General features: G+C 44.2%; 1 protein-coding gene across 1 annotated transcript in view; it reads right to left on the bottom strand.

The window, feature by feature from the left end:
* Positions 1–8,352, bottom strand: part of SPTLC2 (serine palmitoyltransferase long chain base subunit 2) — a 101,584-nt gene extending 93,232 nt beyond the window's left edge. The window contains exon 1 of the mRNA XM_006052887.4: positions 8,060–8,352. Within this exon, the coding sequence (XP_006052949.2) occupies positions 8,060–8,191 (132 nt within the window). The 5' untranslated portion in view covers positions 8,192–8,352. The remainder of the gene's footprint in view (positions 1–8,059) is intronic.
* Positions 8,353–24,333: the final 15,981 nt, after the last annotated feature.

The following is a 24,333-nucleotide window of genomic DNA, read 5'->3' as shown; positions in this document are numbered from 1 at the left end:
TGCTGGGTCTTTGCTGCTGCACGGGCTCTTCTCTAATTTACTTTTGGCTGTGCTGGGTCTTTGCTGCTGCATGGGCTCTTCTCTAGGTGTGGCAAGCAGGGCTACTCATCGCTGTGGTGCGCGGACTTCTCACTGCAGGGGCTTCTCTTGTTGCAGAGCACAGGCTCTAGGGCCCGCAGGCTTCAGCAGCTGTGGCTCCCGGGCTCTAGAGCACAGGCTCAGCAGCCGTTGTGGCGCACGGAAGCTTAGTTGCTTCTCGGCATGTGGGATCTTCCCGGACCAGGGATCAAACCTGTGTCTCCTGCATCGGCAGGGGGACTCTGCAACGCTGAGCCACCAGGGAAGCCCCTTATGGCTATTATTATCCTTAGTTTCTCACCACCAAGCTTGTTGCTTACCCCTCCTTACTGAAACACCCTCCATTTCCTTGGGCTTTCTCACACCACTTCCCAACACCTCTTCTTTCCCAATCAACTTTCTTCAACGGTGGTGTGTGTGTGCATGTGTATCTTCTCCCAAGAACACTAGGATTCCCCAATATTACATCCCTGATGCCTCCTCTGCTTGCTTAATGCCCTTTTCTATCTACTTTACCAACTTCCATGGCTTCAGCCACCACCCCTTCATTCCTTCAACTAAGATCTCCTTAGTTCCTATCACAAACCAGGCACAATTCAAATAGTAAAAGCTGAGATGTTTGCTGAAGGGCCTTATTTATTAAGCAGAAAGAGGCTTATTATTTAGAATAATTCAAAACCACCACACTGGACTGGTCGGTACTTTATCTGTAGTTTCTAAAGCTTTCCAAATCATAAAAATTGTTGAATATTTTCCCCAACCTCAACGTATAGAGTAACACTGGATCACATGCATAGGCTCAGTGTAACTGCATATTTTTTACTCTACTTAGAAATACCAGAAAACAGCAGACTGATTTACAACAGATCACATTCAAAAATGAGCCCCCAACACAGGCTCCCAGCCCTTTAGGGTCTTACAGTACACATGTATTATTTCTACAGTCAGAAGGAAGAACTATTTTAAAACAAAAGGAAAAATCATCACTTTAATCTTCATAATGGGTCTTGAAGGTAGTCTTAAAGACAACAAATGTTACAATAAATTTTCTGAGCTTGAATCAGGCAAGAGTAAAGGGTTTACTTGCTTAATTCACATTAAGTCACAAATTACAAATTATATTATACAAGTCTTCTTAGAAGCAATTCAGAAGGCAACTGGCTTTTGAGGCCACAAACCATGTATTTAATCAAGTTAAGGCACACCCACTCAGAATGCAAACACAGCCTCTACCCATCCCTCTCAATTGCCTATTCTGCCAATAAACACTGCTTCTTTCTTTCAAAAATGGAATCTAATTGAATCTCAACCAATTAACTACTTGCTCAGAACACCATGAAGTTTCTAGGCCACCTAGGCCAACCTTAAAAAATGGGCAAGCCTGCCTGCCCTGAATTCCCAAGTTCTAAGATACTATATTAAGAATATGGTGGGGGGGGGGGGGGGGGTACGGGGAAAAGAAGAATACAGTCATTTATATGCTAAATACTGGTCTCATTTCCCAAGACTTTTTATTTTTATTTTATTTTTTTTTTATTTTTTCCCCAAGACTTTTTATTAACGAGAATTCCTTAAATGACTCTGGAATCTTTCAGATCCAACTAGTAAGACTTGAAATGTCCTTCCTCTTGGAACAAAAAGCACTTGAAACAAACATCTAATCCCATGAGTTGTAAACAGTTACAACATTATTTCTGCAAAGCTTTGAGGTCTTCTGATGTCTCATCAGGCCCTGTGAAACCTAAACAGGTATTATATTCACCACTCTAGCTACTCCTCCAGTTCCTGTGTCATAACCAACTTCTTTTCCCAGGTACTGTTTCCTCTCAGTGGAAACAAAAGCTAGTAGCTACTTAGTAAACCACCTTTCATTAGTTATTCATTTGCCTTCTTCTAAGTAGCAAAACCAGTACCTTGTTCTTTCTGCTTTATTTATCTTATTACTTACATAAGAACATAACTTGTGCGCCAATTCCTTAAGATAAAATCTTATTTACTGGGGTAACTAGAAGGCTGTGTCATTCTTCTAATATCTCATAAAACTATTCCTAATGGGCTGGTGATGGACAGGGAAGCCTGGCATGCTGCGGTGCATGGGGTCGCAAAGAGTCGGACACGACTGAGTGACTGAACTGATACTGAATGGGAAAAAACTTACATTCAAACTCTCTCAAAGGCAGATCATTTTTTTCTTCTATATTGTTAACTAATTTAGGAAAGTTAAATGTGTAAACAAATCTCAAAAGTTCTTCAAAGAAATGGAAGACAGAAAAAATGTAATGTTAACAAGGAGCTTTAAAAGTAGAAACCAACAGTACTACATTTCAGGGGCAACCAAAATATGGCATTTATTTAACCAAATGTTAAATCCACAGTAATAAACTCTTGGTAATTAAGATCACTGAATACTCCAAATTGCTGCTAAGAAAATTTCCTGCAAAACCTCTAGAGGTCTTTAAAAATAGGATAGAATCATCTATCAAGATCAGTTTTAATGATATAGTTTTAATAAAGTCCTACAAATAGATAAAGGGACTGAATTACATAAACCCCTAAGGTTTCTTCCAGCTCTTAATTCTGCCAAAGCTTCCAATTCTCTTTCAAAGCTTCCCTAATACTAACTGCCACCCTTTACCTCAAAAAATCTTGACTCTCTTCTCTCACTCCCTCTGAATGGCAGAGAAGAAAAATTACCGCTTCTCTTCCTTGTGAAAACTCTTATCTACCATCGTCATTAAAAACAGTAATGTCTACACCTTTAAGGATGGCTACTGTACAGAAAAAAAACCTAATTTTCCTGTGATATCTCTCCTTAATTCTCACACTGCTATACCACTAACACTTCTGACCACATGTGTGTGCGGGGGGATTGGGGGGGGGGGACCAGTGGGGAGGGGGACTGCTACATACCACCAAGCAATACTGTGACACAGCTGGGTGTCCTGCAATTTTTTTCCTTTTTTTAAAAAAACTGAAGAATATTGCTAATTTACAATGCTGTTAGTTTCAAGTGTAGGTGTCCTACAATTTAACTCGATTCTACACTACCAGGGGAGAGCATCAGATCCCACAGGGAAGAGTTCAGTCCAACAAGCCTGCCCTGCTTCACCCCCAACTTCACATGCCAGTATCAAGTCCTATGCTTCTGACCAATCAGAGGCTCTGGGGATCCCTTCCTTGTGTTTGGTTAATTTACTAGAGCAGCTCACAGATCCCAGGAAGAATGTTTCCTCACTGTTTACCAGTGTGTTATAAAAGGAGGTAACAAAGGATACAGATGGAAGAGAGAGGCAGGCAAGGAATGTGGGGAGGGGCACAAAGCTCCCAGGTGCGCTGCTGTCCCAGCCCCTCCACGTGGTCAGCAACCCAGCAGCTCTCTGAACCCAGTCCTCTCTGGACTTTTATGAAGGCATCATCACGCAGGCATGATTGATCATTAACTCCATTTCCAGCCTCTCGCCCCTATCTAGAGAACTGGGGGTGGGGCTGACAATTCCAAGCTTCTTTTCTGGTTTTGTTTTATTATTTTTGGCTGCATCGGGTCTTAGTCGTGGCAGTGGCATTCGGACCTCGTCGCAGTGCCGGGACTCAGTCACTCCGTTGCATATAGCATCTTAGTTCCCCGACCAGGGACTGAACCCATGTCCCGTGCATTACAAGGCAGACGTTTAACCACTGGACCACCAGGGAAGTCCCAAATCCCAAGCTTCTAATCATGACTTGGTCTTTTTGGTGAGCGGGGCTCACATTCAGGAGCCAAATGAGAGTCAGCTCATTAGAACAAAAGATGTTTCTATTATCCAGGAAATGTAAAACAGTCAGTAACTGGAGGTGGAAGACCAAATATTAGAACAAAAGATGCTTCCAGGACTTTTATCACTTAGGAAATTACACAGGGGTGGGTGTAGATATATACATATTTTTCTCCTATAAATTTCACAGCTACGGTAAGAGAAAAAAAACAAACAGAAAAGAACAAGTGTTGGTGAGCATGTGGAGAAACTGGAACCCTTGCGCTCTGTTGATGGAAAGGTAAAGTGGTACAGCCACCGTGTCAAACAGTAGCTGCTGCTGCTGCTAAGTCACTTCAATCGTGTCTGACTCTGTCTGACCCCATAGACGGCAGCCCACCAGGCTCCCCCATCCCTGGGATTCTCCAGGCAAGAACACTGGAGTGGGTTGCCATTTCCTTCTCCAATGCATGAAAGTGAAAAGTGAAAGTGAAGTCGCTCAGTCGTGTCCGACTCCTAGTGACCCCATGGACTGCAGCCTACCAGGCTCCTCTGTCCATGGGATTTTCCAGGCAAGACTACTGGAGTGGGGTGCCACTGCCTTCTCCGAAAACAGTAGCATGTTTCCTCAAAAAAATGAACATACCATATGATCCAACAATTTCACGTCTACGTACATACCTGAAAAAACTGAAAGCATAGTTTAAGAGTTATTGGCTGACAGTGGCATTATTCACAACAACTGAAACATGGAAGCAACTTGAGTGTACACTGACAGATGTATGGCTATGCAAAATGTGGTATATATACACACAACGGAATATTATTTGGGCTTTAAAAAGGAACGAAATTCTGATACATGCTACAACATATGTGAATCATGAGGATGCTATGCTAAAAAAAAAAAAAGTCACCAAAAGGCAAAAAAGTGGAACGTGGAATGGTGGTTACCAGGGACTGGAAGGAGGAGAGAATGTGAAGATACTGTTTAATGGGTACAGAATTTCAGATGAAACTGAAAAGATGAAAAGAGTTACATGACGAAAAGAGTTATGGAGATGGATGGTGTGGATGGTTGCATGACACCATGAATTAAGTCCACTGAATTGGACACTTACAAATGGTTAAGACGGTAAATTTTATGTTACGTGTATTTTACCACAGGGGGAAAAAATTGGAAAACAGAACACAAAACCAAACAATAATATCTGATTGTTTCATATTGCCCTTTCTACCACAGCATCTATTGATATTTACTTAAACTCTAAACCCAAATCCAACAAAGAGGCCAGCATACACATTCATCCCTTCAAACACAGAAATGTAGACTCCTAAGAGCATAGAGGGATCTTAGAAGTTTCTAACTTCTCTTCTATTCATTAAAAGACAAATGGGGGACGTCCCTGATGGTCCAGTGGTTTACATTCCATGCTTCCAATGCAGGGGGCTCAGGTCGATTCCTGGTCAGGGAACTAAGATTCCACATGACTCAGGGCATGGCCAAAAAACAAAAAAGTGGAATATGTGAGGAAATGAACTTATATCTCAGATTTAAAAACCACATTACATTCTCTTTTTAGTACAAGCAAGACGCAAGTCTGCGCACTTAACATCTCAGGTGTATTTTTATGGTATAATTTGCCATATTTCCCCCAGAAACTGGGGGAAAATACACAGAGCACTAGAGTGCTCTGGGGCACCACAGCATATCCCTTCAGTTAAAACAAACACAACTCTAAAAAATATTTTAAAGATATTCTTGCTCTCATGAAATTTCTTTTGCTTAAGAAAAAACAAAGTGGGAAAAACAACACCCCACTGCCAAGTCCTCCTATTAGTATAAAAGTTAATACCTAAAGTTTTTGTCTTAAAAAAAAAAAAAAAGACTCACGAGAAATTGTTTTCTAGAAGGGATAGTGCAGCCCCTAGTATTCTTTGGGCACTCCACCAAACCATTCTTCCAAATGCCACCTGTGCAAATTGAGTGAAATTTTTCACTAAGATATATTAGAAAAAGTCAAGTTTCCCAATTATATAAATTTTTAAATTTCATTTCAGCAGCTTAATATTTCTTCAGTGTTATCAGTCAGCAATCTCTGAAGAAACGTCATGCCCACCAGTGCTAAACAATTCAGGATCATGGGACGGAAAAATCTTATTTACTATGAATACTAACTCCGAACACAAGTATGTTAAGTGAAAAGAGCACTTAAACCAAAGCACCTTTAACGTGTGAACATCTTTCTCTTGATTTCCTCCTCACTCTTAAATATCATAATGCACTTGTTGGCCTGCAATGTATTTTCTGATTTCCACCATTAGGTTTCCCTGTTAGTCTCTATCACAACAATTTTATCTTATTAGCCATTGCTAGGAAAACAAGTTTTTCAATGGGCTTATAATGAGCTGATTCTTATCACTTCCTGTCTCACACAATTACTTCTTCAAAAATGGAAACAAAACTTTTGAGTCTGTGTATGGAGAAGGCAATGGCAACCCACTCCAGTACTCTTGCCTGGAAAATCCCATGGGCGGAGGAGCCTGGTGGGCTGCAGTCCATGGGGTCGCTACGAGTCGGACACGACTGAGCGACTTCACTTTCATTTTTCATTTTCATTCATTGGAGAAGGAAATGGCAACCCACTCCAGTGTTCTTGCCTGGAGAATCCCAAGGACGGGGGAGCCTGGTGGGCTGCCGTCTATGGAGTCGCACAGAGTCGGACACGACTGAAGCGACTTAGCAGCAGCAGCAGCATGCCTTAAAACTTCAGGGGAGGCCAAGACTCTTTTAAGTATTTCCCCTCTAACTGTTACAGACTTAATATCTCAACAAGACCTGGAGAAACACCTATTTTCTGTTTCATGCCAGATAGTATCAGACCTATCTATTGTATTTACTGATTGCGGGAGAAGGCTGGCACATATTTATGGTAATAACAAATTACAACAGTCACATTTCCTGCTATGGGGAACAGACTACTTCCGAAAAAAAAAAAGATTTCCTTAATTTCTTAACGAGATTTATCAGTATTAAAGTCAACCGCAAATATCACAACACTCTTCCACCAACACTGACCTTTCATCTTTTTAACCAGCTTCTCTTTAAAAACACATTTCAGTATACCTGTCAGTCCACAGAACTGTAAAGTTGACAGTCATTACTGCTTTGAATTCAGAACTTTTCAAAATATTTCAGAAATGCCAGGGCTTGGTTGGTGACTCAGCCTTGGTGAATTAGTAGACAGACTCATTGCAAGTTGTGCGTTTGGGCTCAGTCTCCTCTGACTCTTTGCGACCCCATGGACTGTTAGCCCTCCCAGCTCCTCTGTCCAAGAGACTATCTTGGCAAGAATACTGCTGGTGTTGGTTGCCATTTCCTTCTCCAGGGGATCTTCCCAACCCAGGGATGGAGCCCGCGTCTCCTGCATTGGCAGGTGGATTCTTTACTGCTGACCCACCTGGACTTCCCTCATCACAAGTCATCACCAGGCTAAAAAATTCCCTTGCTATCGTGATAGCACTCCTGCAAAGGGTCAAAAGGACCACCTGATTCAACTTGGAGCCCGGGATGGGGGGGAGGGGCGGGGGGGGGGGGGATAGCTCACCTAGGACCAAGACCATCGTGCTTTTAGGACCAAGACCACAGTGCTTTTAAGCCTCTGGACTGGGTTCACTGCCAGGTTTGTGGTCCAAAGTCTTGCATTGCAGAAAGGGGTAAGGAAGAGATTGGGTGCGTTTCCAACTGGTACCACCTCCTAACTTTTCTTTGCCTCCTGAGGATTCTAAATGTGGTTTTCCCTGGAGGGCTTCAGAGCTTCTAGGAGGAAGCAAAACCACCTGAAAGGGCTAGAGGAGGGAGCCTCCGGAGGGGAAAAACAAAAAACAAAAAACAAAAAAACCAAGAGCCCACGAGTGGACCCTCCCAGGCTCCGAGGGGCAGGGGGCACTCCCTGCCTCCCCAGAGCGGCAGCACCCACTTCTGGCGGGATCGGGTAGCAGAAGCAGAGCCAGACCTCCCGGGTGGGGTGGGGTGAGGTGGAGGAAAACCCCAGGCGCAGAGAGATAGGGGAGCCCCAGCGGCCGCCCTTGAGCCTCCCGGCCGCGGGAAGGCCGGGTCAGCGCCAGGACGCGGCCGCCAGCACCCCTGAGCCCCGCGGACGGTCACTGCGACCTCCCCGCCGCCTCTCCTCACGGGCGCCGGCTTGCGGGCACCGGGCCCCCAGGTCCCCGGCCGCCCGGTCCCTCCGTACCTGGCTGGCAGCGGCTGCGGCGGCCGCGGCGCTGCTCCTCACGTACCCGTTCCGCACCTCCCCGTTCGCCACGCAGCTGTTCGCCCGCACCGGGCGACGGCAGCAGCAGCAGCCTCCGGGATCCGGCCGCATCGTCCCGGCGGTACCCAGGCGGCCACAGGCAGACGCTCTCTGTAGGCGGCGGCCGAGGGAGCGGCCGCCCCGAAGTCCCGCTCCGCGCCCCTCCCGCCTCCCCGAAACCGGAAATGGCTGCACGCCGCCGCCGCTTCCCTGCGGGGCCGTCACGCGGGGGCGGGGCCCACTCCCGCCGAAGCCTGCAGCGCGCCCAAGGCGGGGCCCCCGGGAGCTCGAGACCCGGCAGAGGGGAGCGCTCAAGAGTGGCGTGCGCCCGAGGGGGCCGCTGGCCAATCAAGAGCGGGGGAGGAGGCGGACCCTCGCTCCGCTTGGCCAATCACGGGCTAGAACGACGCGGTTCCGCGGGTGTGTCAGGAGGGTTTGTTGGAGAGGGACAGCTTGGACCTGGGAGCTGGGCTGAGCCCAAGTCTCTAGAACGGGTTCCCGGTTCTCTTGGACTGGTGGCGCCCTCTTTGCCTTTGCCTCCGGGGAAGTGCTCGGTTTGAGTCCCAGCCTTGTATTTAATTAGCTAATTCTTTCTTTACACGATACCTTTTTTTTTGACATTGCCTCGCCACTCTTCAATGCTCATCGTAAGTAACACAGTTTAAGTAATAATTCACATGTCTCTTTGCCCTTCACATCTGTTCAGTTTCAGGGTTTTCTGTACAATTTCTTTTGTACAGAGAGTCAAGAAACTTGGTCTTGTTCCAGGTCTGCCAGTAACCAGAAGCTAAACCTGAGTAACTACTTTGGGAGCCAAATTCTTTAAAATGGAGTGAATACTTCCTGCTTAATAGACTCATTGCAAGAATTCTATTAATGAGCCATTTTGCACCTATCACAATACTCATACTAGAAGCATTTTATATATATTCATATACATTGTTTTTCACCTATTTTTATCTATATCCCCATAGTTATTAGAGAGGAAATGGTGGTTTAGTCACTAAATCGTGTTGGACTCTTGTGACCCCATGGACTGTAGCCTACCAGAACCCTCTGTCCATGGGATTTTTCCAGGCAAGCATACTGGAGTGGCTTGCCATTTCCTTCTCCAGGGGATCTTCCTGACCCTGGGATCGAACCCAAGTCTCCTGCACTGCAAGCAGGTTCTTTACCGACTGAGCTACCAGGGAGGTCAATACATGTATGATTCCAAAAAAAGTTTATGGTTTTCCTTTCACAGTCTACAAGAGAAAAGATGTACATACATGAAGTAAACAAAAACGAAAGTCTTACCAAAGGCTGGAGTGATTAGGTAACAGGAGTTCTGATGAGGAAGGCTGGTTGGCTGTGACAAGTCTAGACTTTCTATATAGGAAGTTTTCAGGGCAGGAATCTGATTGGAAGCAGGGGTAAGGGGTTTAATTGGGGCTTAGACAGTGGGCTGAATGAACCTGGAGAAGGCTTGGGAGGAAGATGTGGAGTGAGCTTGATCTTTCTTTTTTAATGAACATTGGGGTGCATATATCTTTTGTTAGTTTAGATATATAACCATGAGTGGAGTTGCTGGGTCATATGGTGGTTCTTCTTTATGGTCCAACTCTCACATCGTACATGACTACTGGAAAAACCATAGCTTTGACTATACAGACTTTTGTGAGCAGAGTTGGACCATAAAGACAACTGAGCACCAAAGAATTGATACTTTAAAATTGTGGTGCTCAGAAAGACTCTTGAGAGTCCCTTGGACAGCAAGGAGATCAAACCAGTCAATCCTGAAGCAAATCAACCCTGAATAGTCATTGGAAGGACTGATGCTGAAGCTAAAGCTCCAACACTCTGGCCTCCTGATGTGATGAGCTGACTCACTGGAAAAGACCCTGATGCTGGGAAAGATTGAAGGCAGGAAGAGAAAGGGCGACAGAGAATGAGGTTATTGGATGGCATCACCAACTCAATGGACATGAGTTTGAGCAAATTCCAGGAGATAGTGAAGGACAAGGAAGCCTGGCATGCTACAGTCCATGGGATTGCACAGTCAGATATGACTTAGCGACCGAACAACATGGTAGTTCTATTTTTTAGTTTTTATTTTTGGCTGTGCTGGGTCTTCATTACCTCCTTGGGCTTTTTCTAGTTGTGGGGAACAGCGGCTACTCTAGTTACAGTGCCTGGGCTTCTGGCTTCCCTGATAGCTCAGCTGATAAAGAATCCACCTGCAATGCAGGAGACCCCAGTTCAATTCCTGGGTTGGGTTTATCTGCGGGAGAAGGGATAGACTACCCACTCAAGTATTCTTGGGCTTCCATTTTGGCTTAGGGGGTAAAGAATCCGCCTGCAATGCAGGAGACCTGGATTCAATCCCTGGGTTGGGAAGATCCCCTGGAGAAGGGAAAGGCTGCCTACTCCAATATTCTGGCCCGGAAAACTGCATGGACTGTACAGTCCATGGGGTCCCAAAGAGTTGGACATGACTGAGTGACTTTAACTTCACCTCACTTCTCTTGTTGCGGAGCACAGGCTCTAGGGCATGCAGGCTCGTCAGTTGTAGCCTATGGGCTCAGTTGCCCCAAGGCATGTGGAATCCTCCCAGTTGTTGTTCAGTGACTAAGTCATGTCCAACTCTTTGCAACCCCATGGATTACAGCGTGATAGGCTTCCCTGTCCTTCACTCTCTCCTGAAGTTTTCTCAAATTCATATCCATTGAATCAGTGATGCCATCCAACCGTCTCATCCTCTGTCACTCCCTTCTCCTGCCCTCAATCTTTCCCAGAATAAGGGTCTTTTCCAGTGAGTGGACTCTTTGCATCAGGTGGCTAGAGTGTGGGAGCGTCTTCCCAGACCAGGGATCAAAGCTGTGTCGCCCACATTGGCAGGTGAACTCCTAACCACTGGACCACCAGAGAAGTCAAGGGAGCTTGATCTTGAAAGATGAGTAGAATTTGGAGAGCTGCAAATGAGGAGGAAGGAGTAGGTGTTCCTAGAAGAGGGACCCTTCAGAAGCTCAGGTATAGAGGTTGGAAACAGCAAAGCCTTGAACAGGAGAGTAAGGGTTAAGGAACCTGGCTAGATTAAGGAATCCTGCTAGTCAGTCCCACCCTCTGGAGGGTAAGACACCAGGTCCTTGTCTTGTTCTGCCACTTACTCACCATGTGTGCCTCATCATCACCAAGTCATCCAACATCTGTCTTTGTTTCCTCACCCATCTCCCAAAGCTGATATCCATACTACTTACTTCACAAAGTTTTTTTGAGCATAAATGATTTTGTCATTACTGTTGTTGTTTACTCACTAAGTCATGTCTCACTCTTTGCAACCCCATGGACTAGAGCCCACCAGGCCTCTCTGTCCTTAGGCTCCCCCAGGCAAGAATACTGGAATGTATTGCCATTTCTTTCTCCAGGGGATTTTCCCCACCCAGGGATTGAACCCCGTATTCTCCTGAGTCTCCTGTATTGGCCGGCAGCTTCTTCACCACTGAGCCACCAGGGAAGCGTGAAATAATACATAAAGGATCTACTGATCATGCCCACCATTGCTAAATCACAAAAAGCATGCCTCAGAAAGCAGTAGGAAACACCCCCAGGCTCTATGCAAACAGTGAAACCACTGCTTCCAGAGGCTTAAGCAGCCTTATCATCATTTTATTGAGTTCATATGCAAAGTTCTATGCAAGGTGCCAATCAGATTTACAACTCTTTTATCCTCCAAGATTGCTCAGATCTCTTCTGCTGTGAAACCTTTCTTGAACTCCAACCTCCTAGCCAAATTAGTCACTTTCTTCCCTGTGAACTTTATACACACCTCTGTAAATATATGATACATTGCTTTGGGATTCTTTATTTTGACAAGGAGGTTACACAATGATTAGAAGCAAGAGCCCTGTAGTCAGACAGGATTGGAGACCCATCTCCAGCACCTAGAAGTTTTGTGACTTTGGCAAAGCCACACAACCTCTCTGTGACTCAGTTCCTTCATCTGCAAATTGGGCCATATCTCATAGAGTTGTTATGAGAATTAAATAAGAAAAGCATTTAGTTAGAGTTTCATTAGTTTCTAGCACTACTACGCAATTTACTTGAAATTAATCGGTTGCTACTGGCCTCTTAGTCCTATTCTTAAGATACTACCCTGAGGCTGACTTCCAGAAATGAGCAAACCAGTCAAGGTTTGATACTAGGATATGATAATTAAATCTTCTTTGCAATTTTCTTGCTTTATGGTCCAACTAAAACCCATTACATTAGACTTTGTTTGTTTTTTTTATCTAGAAGAAAATAAATTTGTTTAAAGGTGTCAAGATGGTCACCCGAAACTATTGAATGTAAATATTACTAAATCTAACTCAAAAAATACAACAGGACATCCACTTCCATTGACTCTGAAGCTACTGTGTTTGCTTTCCATCTGTATTTGCCTATATTTCTAAGAATCAGAAAAATCTGAAAACTGCCTGGGCACAACGCATCATGACTCATTTGTATGCTTGTATGCAGCAGTGGGGAACTAGAAGTACTAGTCCTGACACTGTGATGTATTAAACCGCCCTAGCAAAACAGACTGGCTGGATCGTTCAGTTAGTTTTTCACCTTGGATCCGGTTCACCAGTGGTCATGTAGCCAGAGCCTAGGAAAACATTTCCCTGTAGATGGATGGTCAAGGTAATAGGATATTTTTCAAATTTTTTAAATACATTTCCATTAAAATTGTCTTCCCAAATTTTTTAGATATTTTATTAATTTTGATTTTGACAACATATTTTGGAGTATAATATAAAGAAAAAAAAGAAAAGCGTTTAGTACTCGGGCCTGTCATGTAAATAAGTGCTGGTGACAATTAGTTCATTAAAATAAATGAACGATTTGTTAAATGAATGAATGATTGACTGAAGACATTTACACCCAAACTAGACAGAGAGCAGGCTCCTTGAATTCAGGTATTTGTCTAATTTATCTTTGTGTGCTAAGCGCCTACCACAGTGCCTGAAACACAGTAAATGTCCAATAAATGGTTTATCAATGAATAAATAGATGAATGAATGAAAACCTGGTCCTACCTCCAAGGAGCTTTATATCACATGGAGATTATGAATTAAGGTTGTTTTGACTGCAGATAAGGGGCCCTCCCTGGTGGCTCAGCAGTAAAGAATTTACCTGCAATGCAGAAGACAAGGACAGGGGATATGGGTTTGATCCCTGGGTCCAATACCTCAGTCAGGAAGATCCCCTGGAGAAGGAAATGGCAACTCACTCCAGTGTTTTTGCCTAGGAAATCTCACGGACAGAGGAGCCTGCTGGGGCTCCAGTCCATGGGGTGGCAAAAGAATCGACACAACTGAGCAACTAAACAACAAAGCCAATGTTAGAAAACTTAATCAAGAAGGTATGGACCTAACAGAAGCAGAAGATATTAAGAAGAGGTGGCAAGAATACACAGAAGAACTGTACAAAAGAGATCTTAATGACTCAGATAACCATGATGGTGTGATCACTCACCTAGAGTCAGACATCCTGGAGTGTGAAGTCAAGTGGGCCTTAGGAAGCATCACTACAAACAAAGCTAATGGAGGTATTGGAATTCCTGCTGAGCTATTTCAAATCCTAAAAGATGATGCTGTGAAAATGCTGCACTCAATATGCCAGCAAATTTGGAAAACTCAGCAGTGGCCATAGGACTAGAAAAGGTCAGTTTTCATTCCAATCCCAAAGAAAGGCAATGCCAAAGAATATTCAAACTACTGCATAATTGCACTTGTTTCACACACTAGCAAAGTAATGCTCAAAATTCTTCAAGTGAGGCTTCAACAGTATGTGAACTGAGAACTTCCAGATGTTCAAGCTGATTTAGAAAAGGCAGAGGAACCAGAGATCAAATTGCCAACATCCACTGGATCATATAAAAAGCAAGAGAATTCCAGTAAAACATCTACTTCTGCTTCATGGACCACACTAAATCCTTTGATTGTGTGGAACACAACAAACTGTGGAAAATTCTTCAAGAGATGGGAATACCAGACCACCTTACCTGCCTCCTGAGAAATCTGTATGCAGATTAGTTAGAACCAGGCATGGAACAATGGACTGGTTCCAAATTGGGAAAGGAGTATGTCAAGGCTGTATATTATCACCCTGCTTATTTAACTTACATGCAGAGTAAGTAAAGTAAGTAAAGTCACTCAGTCGTGTCTGACTCTTTGTGACCCCATGGACTGTATGTAACCTACAAAGCTCCTCTGTCCATGGGATTTTCCAGGTAATAGTACTGGAGTGGATTGCCATTTCCTTCTCCAGGGGATCTTCCCGATCCAGGGATGGAACCTGGGTCTCCCACACTGTAGACAGACACTTAACTGTCTGAGCCACCAGTAAGTCCCTTATATGCAGAGTACATCATGTGAAATCCTGGGCTGGATGAAGCACAAGCTGGAATCAAGATTGCTGGGAGAAATATCAATAACCTCAGATATGCAGATGACATCAACCTTATGGCAGAAAGCAAAGAGGGACTAAAAAGCCTCTTGATGAAGGTGAAAGAGGAGACTGAAAAACCTGGCTCAAAACTCAACATTCAAAAAACTAAGATCATGGCATCTGGTCCCATCACTTCATGGGAAATAGATGGGGAAACAAAGGAAACAGTGGCAGATTTTATTTTTTTGGACTCCAAAATCACTGCAGATAGTGACTTAAGCCATGAAATTAAAAGATGCTTGCTCCTTGGAAGAAAGGCTATAACAAACCTTGACAGTGTATTAAAAAACAGAGACATTACCAACAAAGGTCCATATAGTCAAAGGTATCGTTTTTTCCAGTAGTCATGTACGGATGTGAAAGTTGGACCATAAAGAAGGCTGAGTTGGACCATAAAGAAGGCCAAAGAACTGATGTTTTTGAACTGTGGTGTTGGAGAAGGTTCTTGAGAGTCCCCTGGACTGCAAGGACATCAAACCAGTCAATCCTATAGGAAATCAATCCTGAATATTCATTAGAAGGATTGATGCTGAAGCTGAGCTCCAATACTTTGGCCACCTGATGTGAAGAGCTGACTCATTAGAAAAGACCCTGATGCTGGGAAAGATTGAAGGCAGGAGGATAAGGGGATGACAGAGGATGAGATGGTTGGATGGCATCACCTGTTGGGGTCCTTTATATGGGTAGATTTGAACATTTTGATAAACTTCTTGTATTTTGGTTTGAGAAATTTCTGCAGTTCGGTAAGAGATTTTTTGTATAGGCCAGGATTTGGGCCATAAGTGTTTGGAAATAATAGTAATACCAGATCCAGTGTCAAGGAGACCAGAAAATCTTTTACCATTAATTTTGATATTTATATTTAGTTGGGCATAGTCAGATACCAATGATGTCCATAAGGATTGTTTTTGATCTGTACTGCCGAATCAGCCTGTCCATACATTATTAGAGGAGTTAATAGAAATGTAAACTCCAGTACTTTGGCCACCTGATGTGAAGAGTTGACTCATTGGCAAAGACTCTGATGCTGGGAGGGATTGGGGGCAGGAGGACGACAGAGGATGAGATGGCTGGATGGCATCACCGACTTGATGGACATGAGTTTGAGTGAACTCCGGGGGTTGGTGATGGACAGGGAGGCCTGGCATGCTGCAATTCATGGGGTTGCAAAGAGTTGGACACAACTGAGCGACTGAACTGAACTGAACTGAAGGCAAAAGAAGTAACTGAACAATTTTGTCCCCCTTTTTGAATTGCCATAGAATCTGACATGACATCATAATTTGAATCTCTCCTTTATAATTTGAATCAATTATTCCAGGGTGAACAGTAATTCTTTTAGAAGCCAAATTAGATCAGCCAAATAAAAGACTGCAGGTTTGTGGGGGCAGGGGTCCAAAAAGTCCGGTAGGTACTCTAGAAGGGACTGCTTGAGGGTAAAGGAAAAAAATCATTTAGGGCTGGTATATTGATGGCAGCATTGCCAGATGTGGAGGGTTTGCGGGAAAAGATAGAATTTGCCCCTGGTTTTTGTTGTAGGGGACCTAGGGGGTCCCCTGTTTGGAGTTTCTTGGAATAGGTTTTCCTTCAATATCAAATTTAGATTTACAGTCTTTGGCCCAATGCATTCCTCTACAATAGCGAGGGCAAATTCTTGGAGGTTTTTTATTAGCCTTCTTAGGGCAGTCTCTTTTTAAATGGTTTTTATCTCCACATGTAAAGCATCTTTCATTTCCCTTTTAAAGGTAGTAGCCATTGTTTCAGTCAGCCTTTGTATCTTTTGAGTTTCTGATCCTAGATTGTGACAAGCCTTTAAATAATCAATAATAGTCCCAGTCTCACAAATTGTAGCCATAGCTCTCTGACATTTCTGATTTGCGTTTTCATAAGCAAGTAATTTCTCTAGCTGTTTTCTTGGTTTCTTCTCTGATTACAGTATGGGAAATAGCAGTTTCTAATCTAGCTAAAAAATTAGTATAACTTTCATTAGGTTTTAACAAAGGAGAGACTTTTGCAGTTGTGCCTGTTAGCAGAGGAGGAGCATTTGGAGCAGTCGGGGCAGGGCTAGTAAGAAAATTTTGAAATATTTTATGTTGTTCTAATTGGGCCCTTTTGTAAAGTTTTATCATCTAATCCATATTCATGCAATAAGTGTTTTGTCTGTTGTTGAATATTGTGGGGGCTAGAAATCAATTGGAATATTTTTTCCTTGGTTAGTGGCTCATTCAACATTTTCTTTGACCCGGTGCCAAATTTCTAAATCAAAACCGCATTAATCAGGGAACCAAGGATTACATTTAACCACTGTTTGAAAGCAAGCCTCTATTCATTAGCATGAAACCAAAAGTCTCTGAGCGTTAAACAAATGGTGAAGTAAAGTAGAGAAATGATGGGGCTTTCCAGCTGTTTGACCCACGTCTTAGTACTTACCGACCTCAAAAGGTCCTGACCTCAATAAGTCCCGAGTCCTTCCAAGCAAAATGCACGTGTACCAGAGTGCCTGTTTTGGGGCGCCACTTGTTGGGGTCCTTTAATGCACGGGGACCTGGTGGTCCAGAGGCGACGATAAGAAAGTGAAAGAGAGAGGCTTATACTCCCTGGTTTACCAAGACGGGTCTCTGTGCTCCAAACAATCAGCCGAAGAAAGAGAGAGGGAGAGAGAAAGAAAGATAGACACGGGGAGCCAAGCTCTGATGGAGCGAAGGTGTTTTAATGATTTCTCGGTGAGTATAGAAAGGCTGTGGTACAAGAAGTTTCTTTCAACAATGATAAAGATCAGAAAACCAAATGTACAGCAATTGTTACCAAGGGAACAAGAGATTAATAATGGTCACAAGATCAGGAGACAATCCATATCTCAAGAAAGGGGATCGAGACTAAACAGTTTTGTCATAAACAGAATTTTTACTAAAGGAGATTCAAGCATGTGTCACATAATGACCTCAGTTCCTGGGAGCAGCGTGCTGTTCCACTTAAAATGAAACGAAGGACTTGTGAGAAACAGCACGTAGGAATCCTCCTGTTAAACATTCCCTGATAATCACCAACTCAATGGACATGAGTTTGAGCAAACTCTGGGAAATGGTAGAGGACAGGGAAGCCTGGCGTGCTGCAGTCCATGGGATCATAAATAGTCGGACACCAGTGAGCGACTGAACAACAACAATCAAGAAGTGTATATTTATTAGATCTCTCCTCGAGATAGGTAAATGTTGGGACCCAGAAAAAAATCCCAAACCTTAGCAACAGAAAACTATAGACCTTTCCCCTAGAACGTCACTTCTGAGGTTTAACTGTAGTCACTTACAACTTTCACATTCCCTAGGTTATGTTTATAAACTCCTAGGAGACGGAACTCTGATTGGCCCAGCATAAGATATCTAATGCTTGAGCAATCAGTGATGGCCAAAGCCCAAGTTCAAGCTGTTGGAGGTGAGGAATCAGTTACAGAGAAGGAGGATTCACTGCAGGGAAAGAACAGCCCTATCATTATTCACTACAAGGAATGAGAATGAAAAGGACAGATAACAATTGTTTGGAGGAGGCTTCCAGTAAAGCACATTAAAAAGGGCCATGTAGGACGGTAGCCTAGGAAGAGAAATAAAGTAAGAGAAACTAGGCTATATCATTGGAGGAGCAGCTGGCCTGCATTGTCAAAGAGGTGTCTCGTTTGCACGCAACACAAGTTAATGCTGCCTGACTTGCACTGTGGAAACAGTGAGAGACTTTATTTTTGGGGGGCTCCAAAATCACTGCAGATGGTGATTGCAGCCATGAAATTAAAAGATGCTTGCTCCTTGGAAGAAAAGTTATGACCAGCCTAGACAGCATATTAAAAAGCAGAGACATTACTTTGCCAACAAAGGTCCGTCTAGTCAAGGTTATGGTTTTTCCAGTAGTCATACATGGATGTAAGAGTTGGACTATGAAGAAAGCTGAGCACCGAAGAATTGATGCTTTTGAACTGTGGTGTTGGAGAAGACTCTTGAGAATCCCTGGGACTGCAAGGAGATTCAACCAGTCCAACCTAAGGGAAATCGGTCCTGGGTGTTCATTGGAAGGACTGATGTTGAAGCTAAAACTCCAATACTTTGGCCACCTGATGCAAAGAGCTGACTCATTTGAACAGACCCCGATGCTGGGAAGGATTGAAGGCAGGAGGAGACGGGGATGACAGAAGATGAGATGGTTGGATGACATCACCAACTCAATGGACTTGAGTTTGAATAAACTCTGGTAGTTGGTGATGGACAGGGAGGCCTGGCATGCTGCAGTCCATGGGGTCTCAAAGAGTCGGACGTGACTGAGAGACTAAACTGAATGGAACTGAACTGACTTGCACAGGTGGAAATTCATTGGAAGGTTATCTGCAGCTTAGAGACCTAGCTGAAGACTGGGAGACCAGGCTTCAGAAAACTCAGGAGCCAGAGGAGAGCCAGAGGGCTAAGCAGCATGGGCTTTAGCAAGGGTTTGTGACAGAAGCTGGTGAGCGCACCGCCACTGAAATAAATGAGCTCTAATGAGCTTGAGTCACTTACCTGACTCAGTCATGGGAGAGAGTATCTGACTGGCTGATACACATTGGTCCACGGGGGTGGTGGCACACAACCAACCAAAAAGTGTATGTGGGGTCACAAACAGTCAAACAACTGAGCAACTTGAGCACCCACGCTACAAGGCATTTGCAGTCAGAACTCGGAAATGAGACATGAGATTTCAGGGAGCAGGGAGCTGCAGCCTGTCTCTCAGTGGTAGAACTCTGCCTTGTGTTTCCTCTGCTCTAGAAGCACTTCTCTGCCAGTGTCTCCTCTGTCCTACTCAACCGCCACACCTGCACTGCTTCCCTGCATTTCCCAAGGGCACTTGGTCCTCTGATTATTCTGATCATCTGTGGCTCTGCTTCAGGATGTGGACTTTTGCTTCTGGCTCCAGGAAGGAGGGGTGGTGCTGCAGATAACAATTATGATGATGGTGGTGGTATTACTCAAGACTCTGCCTTGCGAGTTTTGAAACTGAGTTCAAGTTCGATTAAACATAGAGGAGGTTTGGCTCACATAACCAAAAAGACAAGAGGTAGAGTAGATCCAACTGGATCTGTTGTGATCAAGAATCTGTCTCCATCTCTGGTTTAGTGTCTCTCTGAGTTGGCTTCATTCCCGGATAGGGGGCCACCATGAGATGGTAAAGATGGCACATGGCTGGCTGGCAAGCTTGCCTTCCATAGGCTTTAAAATCTCAACTGAGAGAGAATGCCTCTTCTTCGGGGTCTCAGTGAGATTCCTAGCGAAGCTCCCACTGGCCCAGCTCAGGTCACATGTCTCAGGTGGATGGTGAGTTGATTGGTCAGGCATGAATCTTGTGCCCATCCATTCCTCCAATTCTGAGCCACAGAATCTAAGAATGAGAGACCAATAGTTTTCCAAATGGAAGAGATGGGTGCTTTTAGCAGAAAAAGGGGTGTTGGGCATACATAAGCAACAGATGTCCCTTATACTGCTCATGTTAAATATAATGACAAGAAGCAAAAGGTAGGAACGCTTAGGAGACTCTCAACACTTTTAGACAATGTTATAAGACATATGGGTCCTAGATACTCTCTCTTCATCAAATCTAACCTCCAAAATTTACCCCAAATTTATGTTTGATTAAAATGAGTGTCAAATTTATCAAATTGTCATCTCAAAGCAGTTAATAAATGTTTGTAGTTGTATAAGAAAAATAGAAATACCAACTCTACAGACAGAATTTACTCTTTAAGAGAGCATTAATTGTGACAAAGGACTCATAGATGACCATACCAACTCTGAATGCTATGTATTGTTGATTTTAAATGACATAAATTGAATTGTACTCTAGGTAAATCATACCTCAATTTAAAAAATAGTTAAAAGAAAAATGACACTAATTAGAAGAGTCATTCATCCCTAGGCTATGTGGCATGTGTATTCTATGGGGCAATGATGTTTACATATTTAAACACAATTTGTTTACGGTGAGGCAGCTATTTCTTTTCCATTTGTATATAGAACTCTTCAAAGATTTTGCTGTCTTCCCCATCCTTCTCTTTATGCTCACTTGACAATGCTACATATTCTTATACAAAATAACTTCCTTTAAAATGGCTTTTGGTGGGGGTGGGGTGGGGGGGTGGGGGGGGCCTTCCTTGCACCACAACTAAATAACACCCTTGTCTTCACCGAAGATACTGGCAGATTCTTCACCATCGAAGCCACTTGCAATCAGTACATCCTATCTCACGCAGACTTACGTACCACATTTATTGTGAGTCTCAAGGAAGCCAAGGACAGCTGCTCTCCAAAGTCAGGAAGTAGGAAGAAGAAAGCCTTAGGGAGTTACCCTTCCAGCCTCATCTCTCCTTCTCTCTGAGAATCTGTGTCCTTTCTTCTTTACAGACCAGTTTTCACTGATTCGACATTCAGGTGGCAAAGCCCTCCCTGCCTGCATCTCCTGCATCTAAGAGATCAGCTCAGGTTGCAATTAGCATCTTCAAAGTCTAGAAAAAAGAACGGGCTTGGCCCAGTTGTTAGTCCCCTACTTTCTGGTCCAGTTAACACCATGGAGGTAAAGATCCGGTTTAAGTGCTTAAACTCAAACATGGCTGCTGAGGGTACACCCAGAAATCTAATTCTCTGTGTGTGTGTGAAATCCTCAGAGAAGGGACAGGCATGGGCTAAAAGCTAGCCCAAAGTGTCTATCTTATTGGGTCAGGAAGAGAGGAAGGGAGATTAAAAATTAGGTTAAATCTGTCAGGGAGTGGGTGCCAAGGGGCCACTCAGCGTGAGAGAGACGAACAGATTCCAAGAGCAGGTGAAAAGCTGAGAGAGGTAACAGCTGTCCCAGGGGGTTCTGAAAATTCCTCAGAAGAGAAGTCAAAATTCGATCTTGTAAGGACTTTTCTTCAGTCAAGAGTGGGGAAGAGAGGTGAGTGAAGAAATAAGGGCAGAAAGGACTGGCCCTGGAGAAGAACCCGCGTCGTCCCCAGAAAACCAAGAGGGTGGGGTTGGACGTCTCTTCTAACCCCCAGCCCCGCCCCGCCCCACAAGAGTGAAGGCCCGGACTGGAGGTCTTTCTAGGCTGAAAGCTGACTGAGAACTTGTGTTTGCCTGCGTTCCCTCGCCATCGCAGGCCGCCGCGTTTCTCTGCAGAAAAGGTCACAGAAACAGATTGGGGTCAGCCTTAATTCGGTTTCCCTACGGAGATCGGAACACTGCGGGGAGGTCCGAGGGTCGCCGGGCTCCCACGTGTCCTGAACTGATAAAGGGCAGCGGTGAGGGCTGCGGCTGCGAGTGGGGCGGGGGGCATTTCCGAGAAGGAGGGCGAGGGAGGGGGCGCACAGGGGAGAAGGGTGTGATGCCCAAGCTCTTTGCCCTGTCTCCCTGCGCGTTGGGAAAGGACCAACGGCGGAAGGGATGCGCTGACCGGGGGGACTGAAGCCTGTGTTTGGCAAAAGCACCGGAAGGAAATCGGGGAGGCAAGATAGCAGGGGGTTGGGAGTGACAGTGGGGACGGTTCTGGGAACCCAGAAGCCAGGGTGACTAATTGCCCCTCCCTGTTTCTCCGCATTCCTACGTGGTCCGTCCCCACTGCACTCAGCCCCCTTCCCCCGCTCCCCAACTCCTATTTCATGACTAAGAAGTCAGAACATCCAGTGTGCTCTGCACATAGGGGGCGATCCACACATATTTCTTTAATGAGTGTACGGAACTCTGTGCCTAGAACAAATATATAAACAGGTCATAAACAAACATGCGTGCCTGCCAAGTCGCTTCGGTCGTGTCCGACTGTGCGACGCTACGGTCTGCAGCCCGCCAGGCTCCTCCATCCATGATGAACAAACATACTAATCGTCTAATAAGGGAGTTCTCAGGGAGGAAAGTAAACTTTTATGCCAAATCCACTTTACTCTTTGAAATCTGCATTTGTTTTGTACGGGTAAAGAATGAGGAGGTAGGAAAAAGATTTGGAACCACTGGATCATTTAGTAACTTCCCAGATTAAAATTCCAGGGGAACTTTCTGTTGAAATGAGATTTTTTTTTACCTGGATGCCTAAACAAACAAACAAAAAGATTGAAAACAGTAACAGCAAAACCAACAGCTGCTCTCCTGCCCCATCCTCAGTGAAGAACTGGTTTTAATAAACGTGCATCTACTGCTACTCTGGAGTTACTGATAAAGAACTGAAGCCCATGGATGTGAACTAAAATTATCATGGTAATCCTTTCACAATATATGTAAGTCAAATCATTCTGCTGTCCACCTTAAACTTATAAAGTAATGAAGGCCAGTTCTATCTCATAAAACTGAAAAATAAATTTAGTGCAAAAAAAAAAAAAAATCTGCTGTGGCTTAGAGAGGCTAAGTGACTTACCCAGTGTCACACAGCAAAGAAGGAAAGAAAGAGGGCCACAACTAAAAAGGCACAGGAATTTGAGTAGAAAATTCCATCCAAATTCCAGGCCATCAGAAAGCTATGGCTTACAGGCCAAATTCTGCCTGCTATCTGTTTTTTGTACAGCTTGAGAGCTGAGAATATTTTTTTATATTTTAGATAGTTAAAAAAAGATAGCTTCTTTAATAGTGATCAAAAAAAAATATTTTTTGACAAGTAAAACTTATATGAAATTCAACTGTCAGTGTCTATAAACATAGTTTGATGGGTACATAGCCATGCCCATTCACTTACAGCTGCATTCACACAAAAAAGGTGGATCTGAGTAGTTAGCACATAAACTGTAAGCGGCCTGCAAACAAACCCTGGAATATTTACTATCTGTCTCTTTACAGAAAAAGCTTGCTGACTCCAGGTTGGGAATTCTCAGCAGTTCCTTAGGTTTTTGATGACTTTGGAAGTCTCAGATTCTGGGAGAATCTGAGATGTGAGGGAGTGAGAGGTAAAGGGAAAGAGGACAGCAGATATTGTGGTTCTTTGGTTAAAGGCCCAGAAACTTAGGGCAAGTTCAGGGCCAGCTGGAGGCAGGACAAGAAAAAAGACAGGGCCAATGTAAGGTGCTCTGCAGTAATTAGGAAATCAGGACCAACTAGACTTTCTGAATCTCTCCCATAATGTGTTCTGGACCATGATTATAAATAAGGGATTATAAACAAGTTCCTAGGATGCTGCACAAGAGGCTCCCCATGCTATTAGGAGACTGATTACACATCGAAAATTACAAGAAGATTCTGGCAATTATGCCCGGCGATGTCAGCTTCTCACCAAGCCCTGTCCCTCCTCCTGCTGTATTAGCTAACACTTACTGAATACGTCCTGCGTGTCAGGCATTATGCTTAGCCCCCTTTCAAGCATTATATCCTTCGTGAGCTAGACTTCAGCTATGTATTTTTATCACCATTTTGCAGATGAGGAAACTGAGCCTTAGTGAGACTAAGGTGACACTCTGGTGACTAAACCAGGAAGTGGGTGGGGTCAGGATTCAAACTCAGGCCAGTCCGATTTGATAATGTCTTAAAAAAATTTTTTTTTTAATTTCTTTTTGGCTGTCCTGGGTCTTCGTTGCTTTGTGCGGGCTCTTCTCTAGCTGTGGTGAGCGGCAGGTACTCTATTTGTGGTGTGTGGCTCCTCATTGTGGTGGCCTCTCTCATGGAGCACGGGCTCCAGGGTTTCAAGGATTTTATGAGGCACGTGCGTCTCGTAGTTGTGGCTCCTGGGCTCTAGGGCACGTGTTTAACAGTTGTGGTGTGCAAGCCCAGTTGCTCTGTGGC

The sequence above is a fragment of the Bubalus bubalis genome, chromosome 11, assembly GCF_019923935.1.
Source record: "Bubalus bubalis isolate 160015118507 breed Murrah chromosome 11, NDDB_SH_1, whole genome shotgun sequence".
NCBI lineage: Eukaryota > Metazoa > Chordata > Mammalia > Artiodactyla > Bovidae > Bubalus > Bubalus bubalis.
Note: the sequence above shows the minus strand (reverse complement) of the source record. Positions and strands in the feature narration are given on the sequence as shown.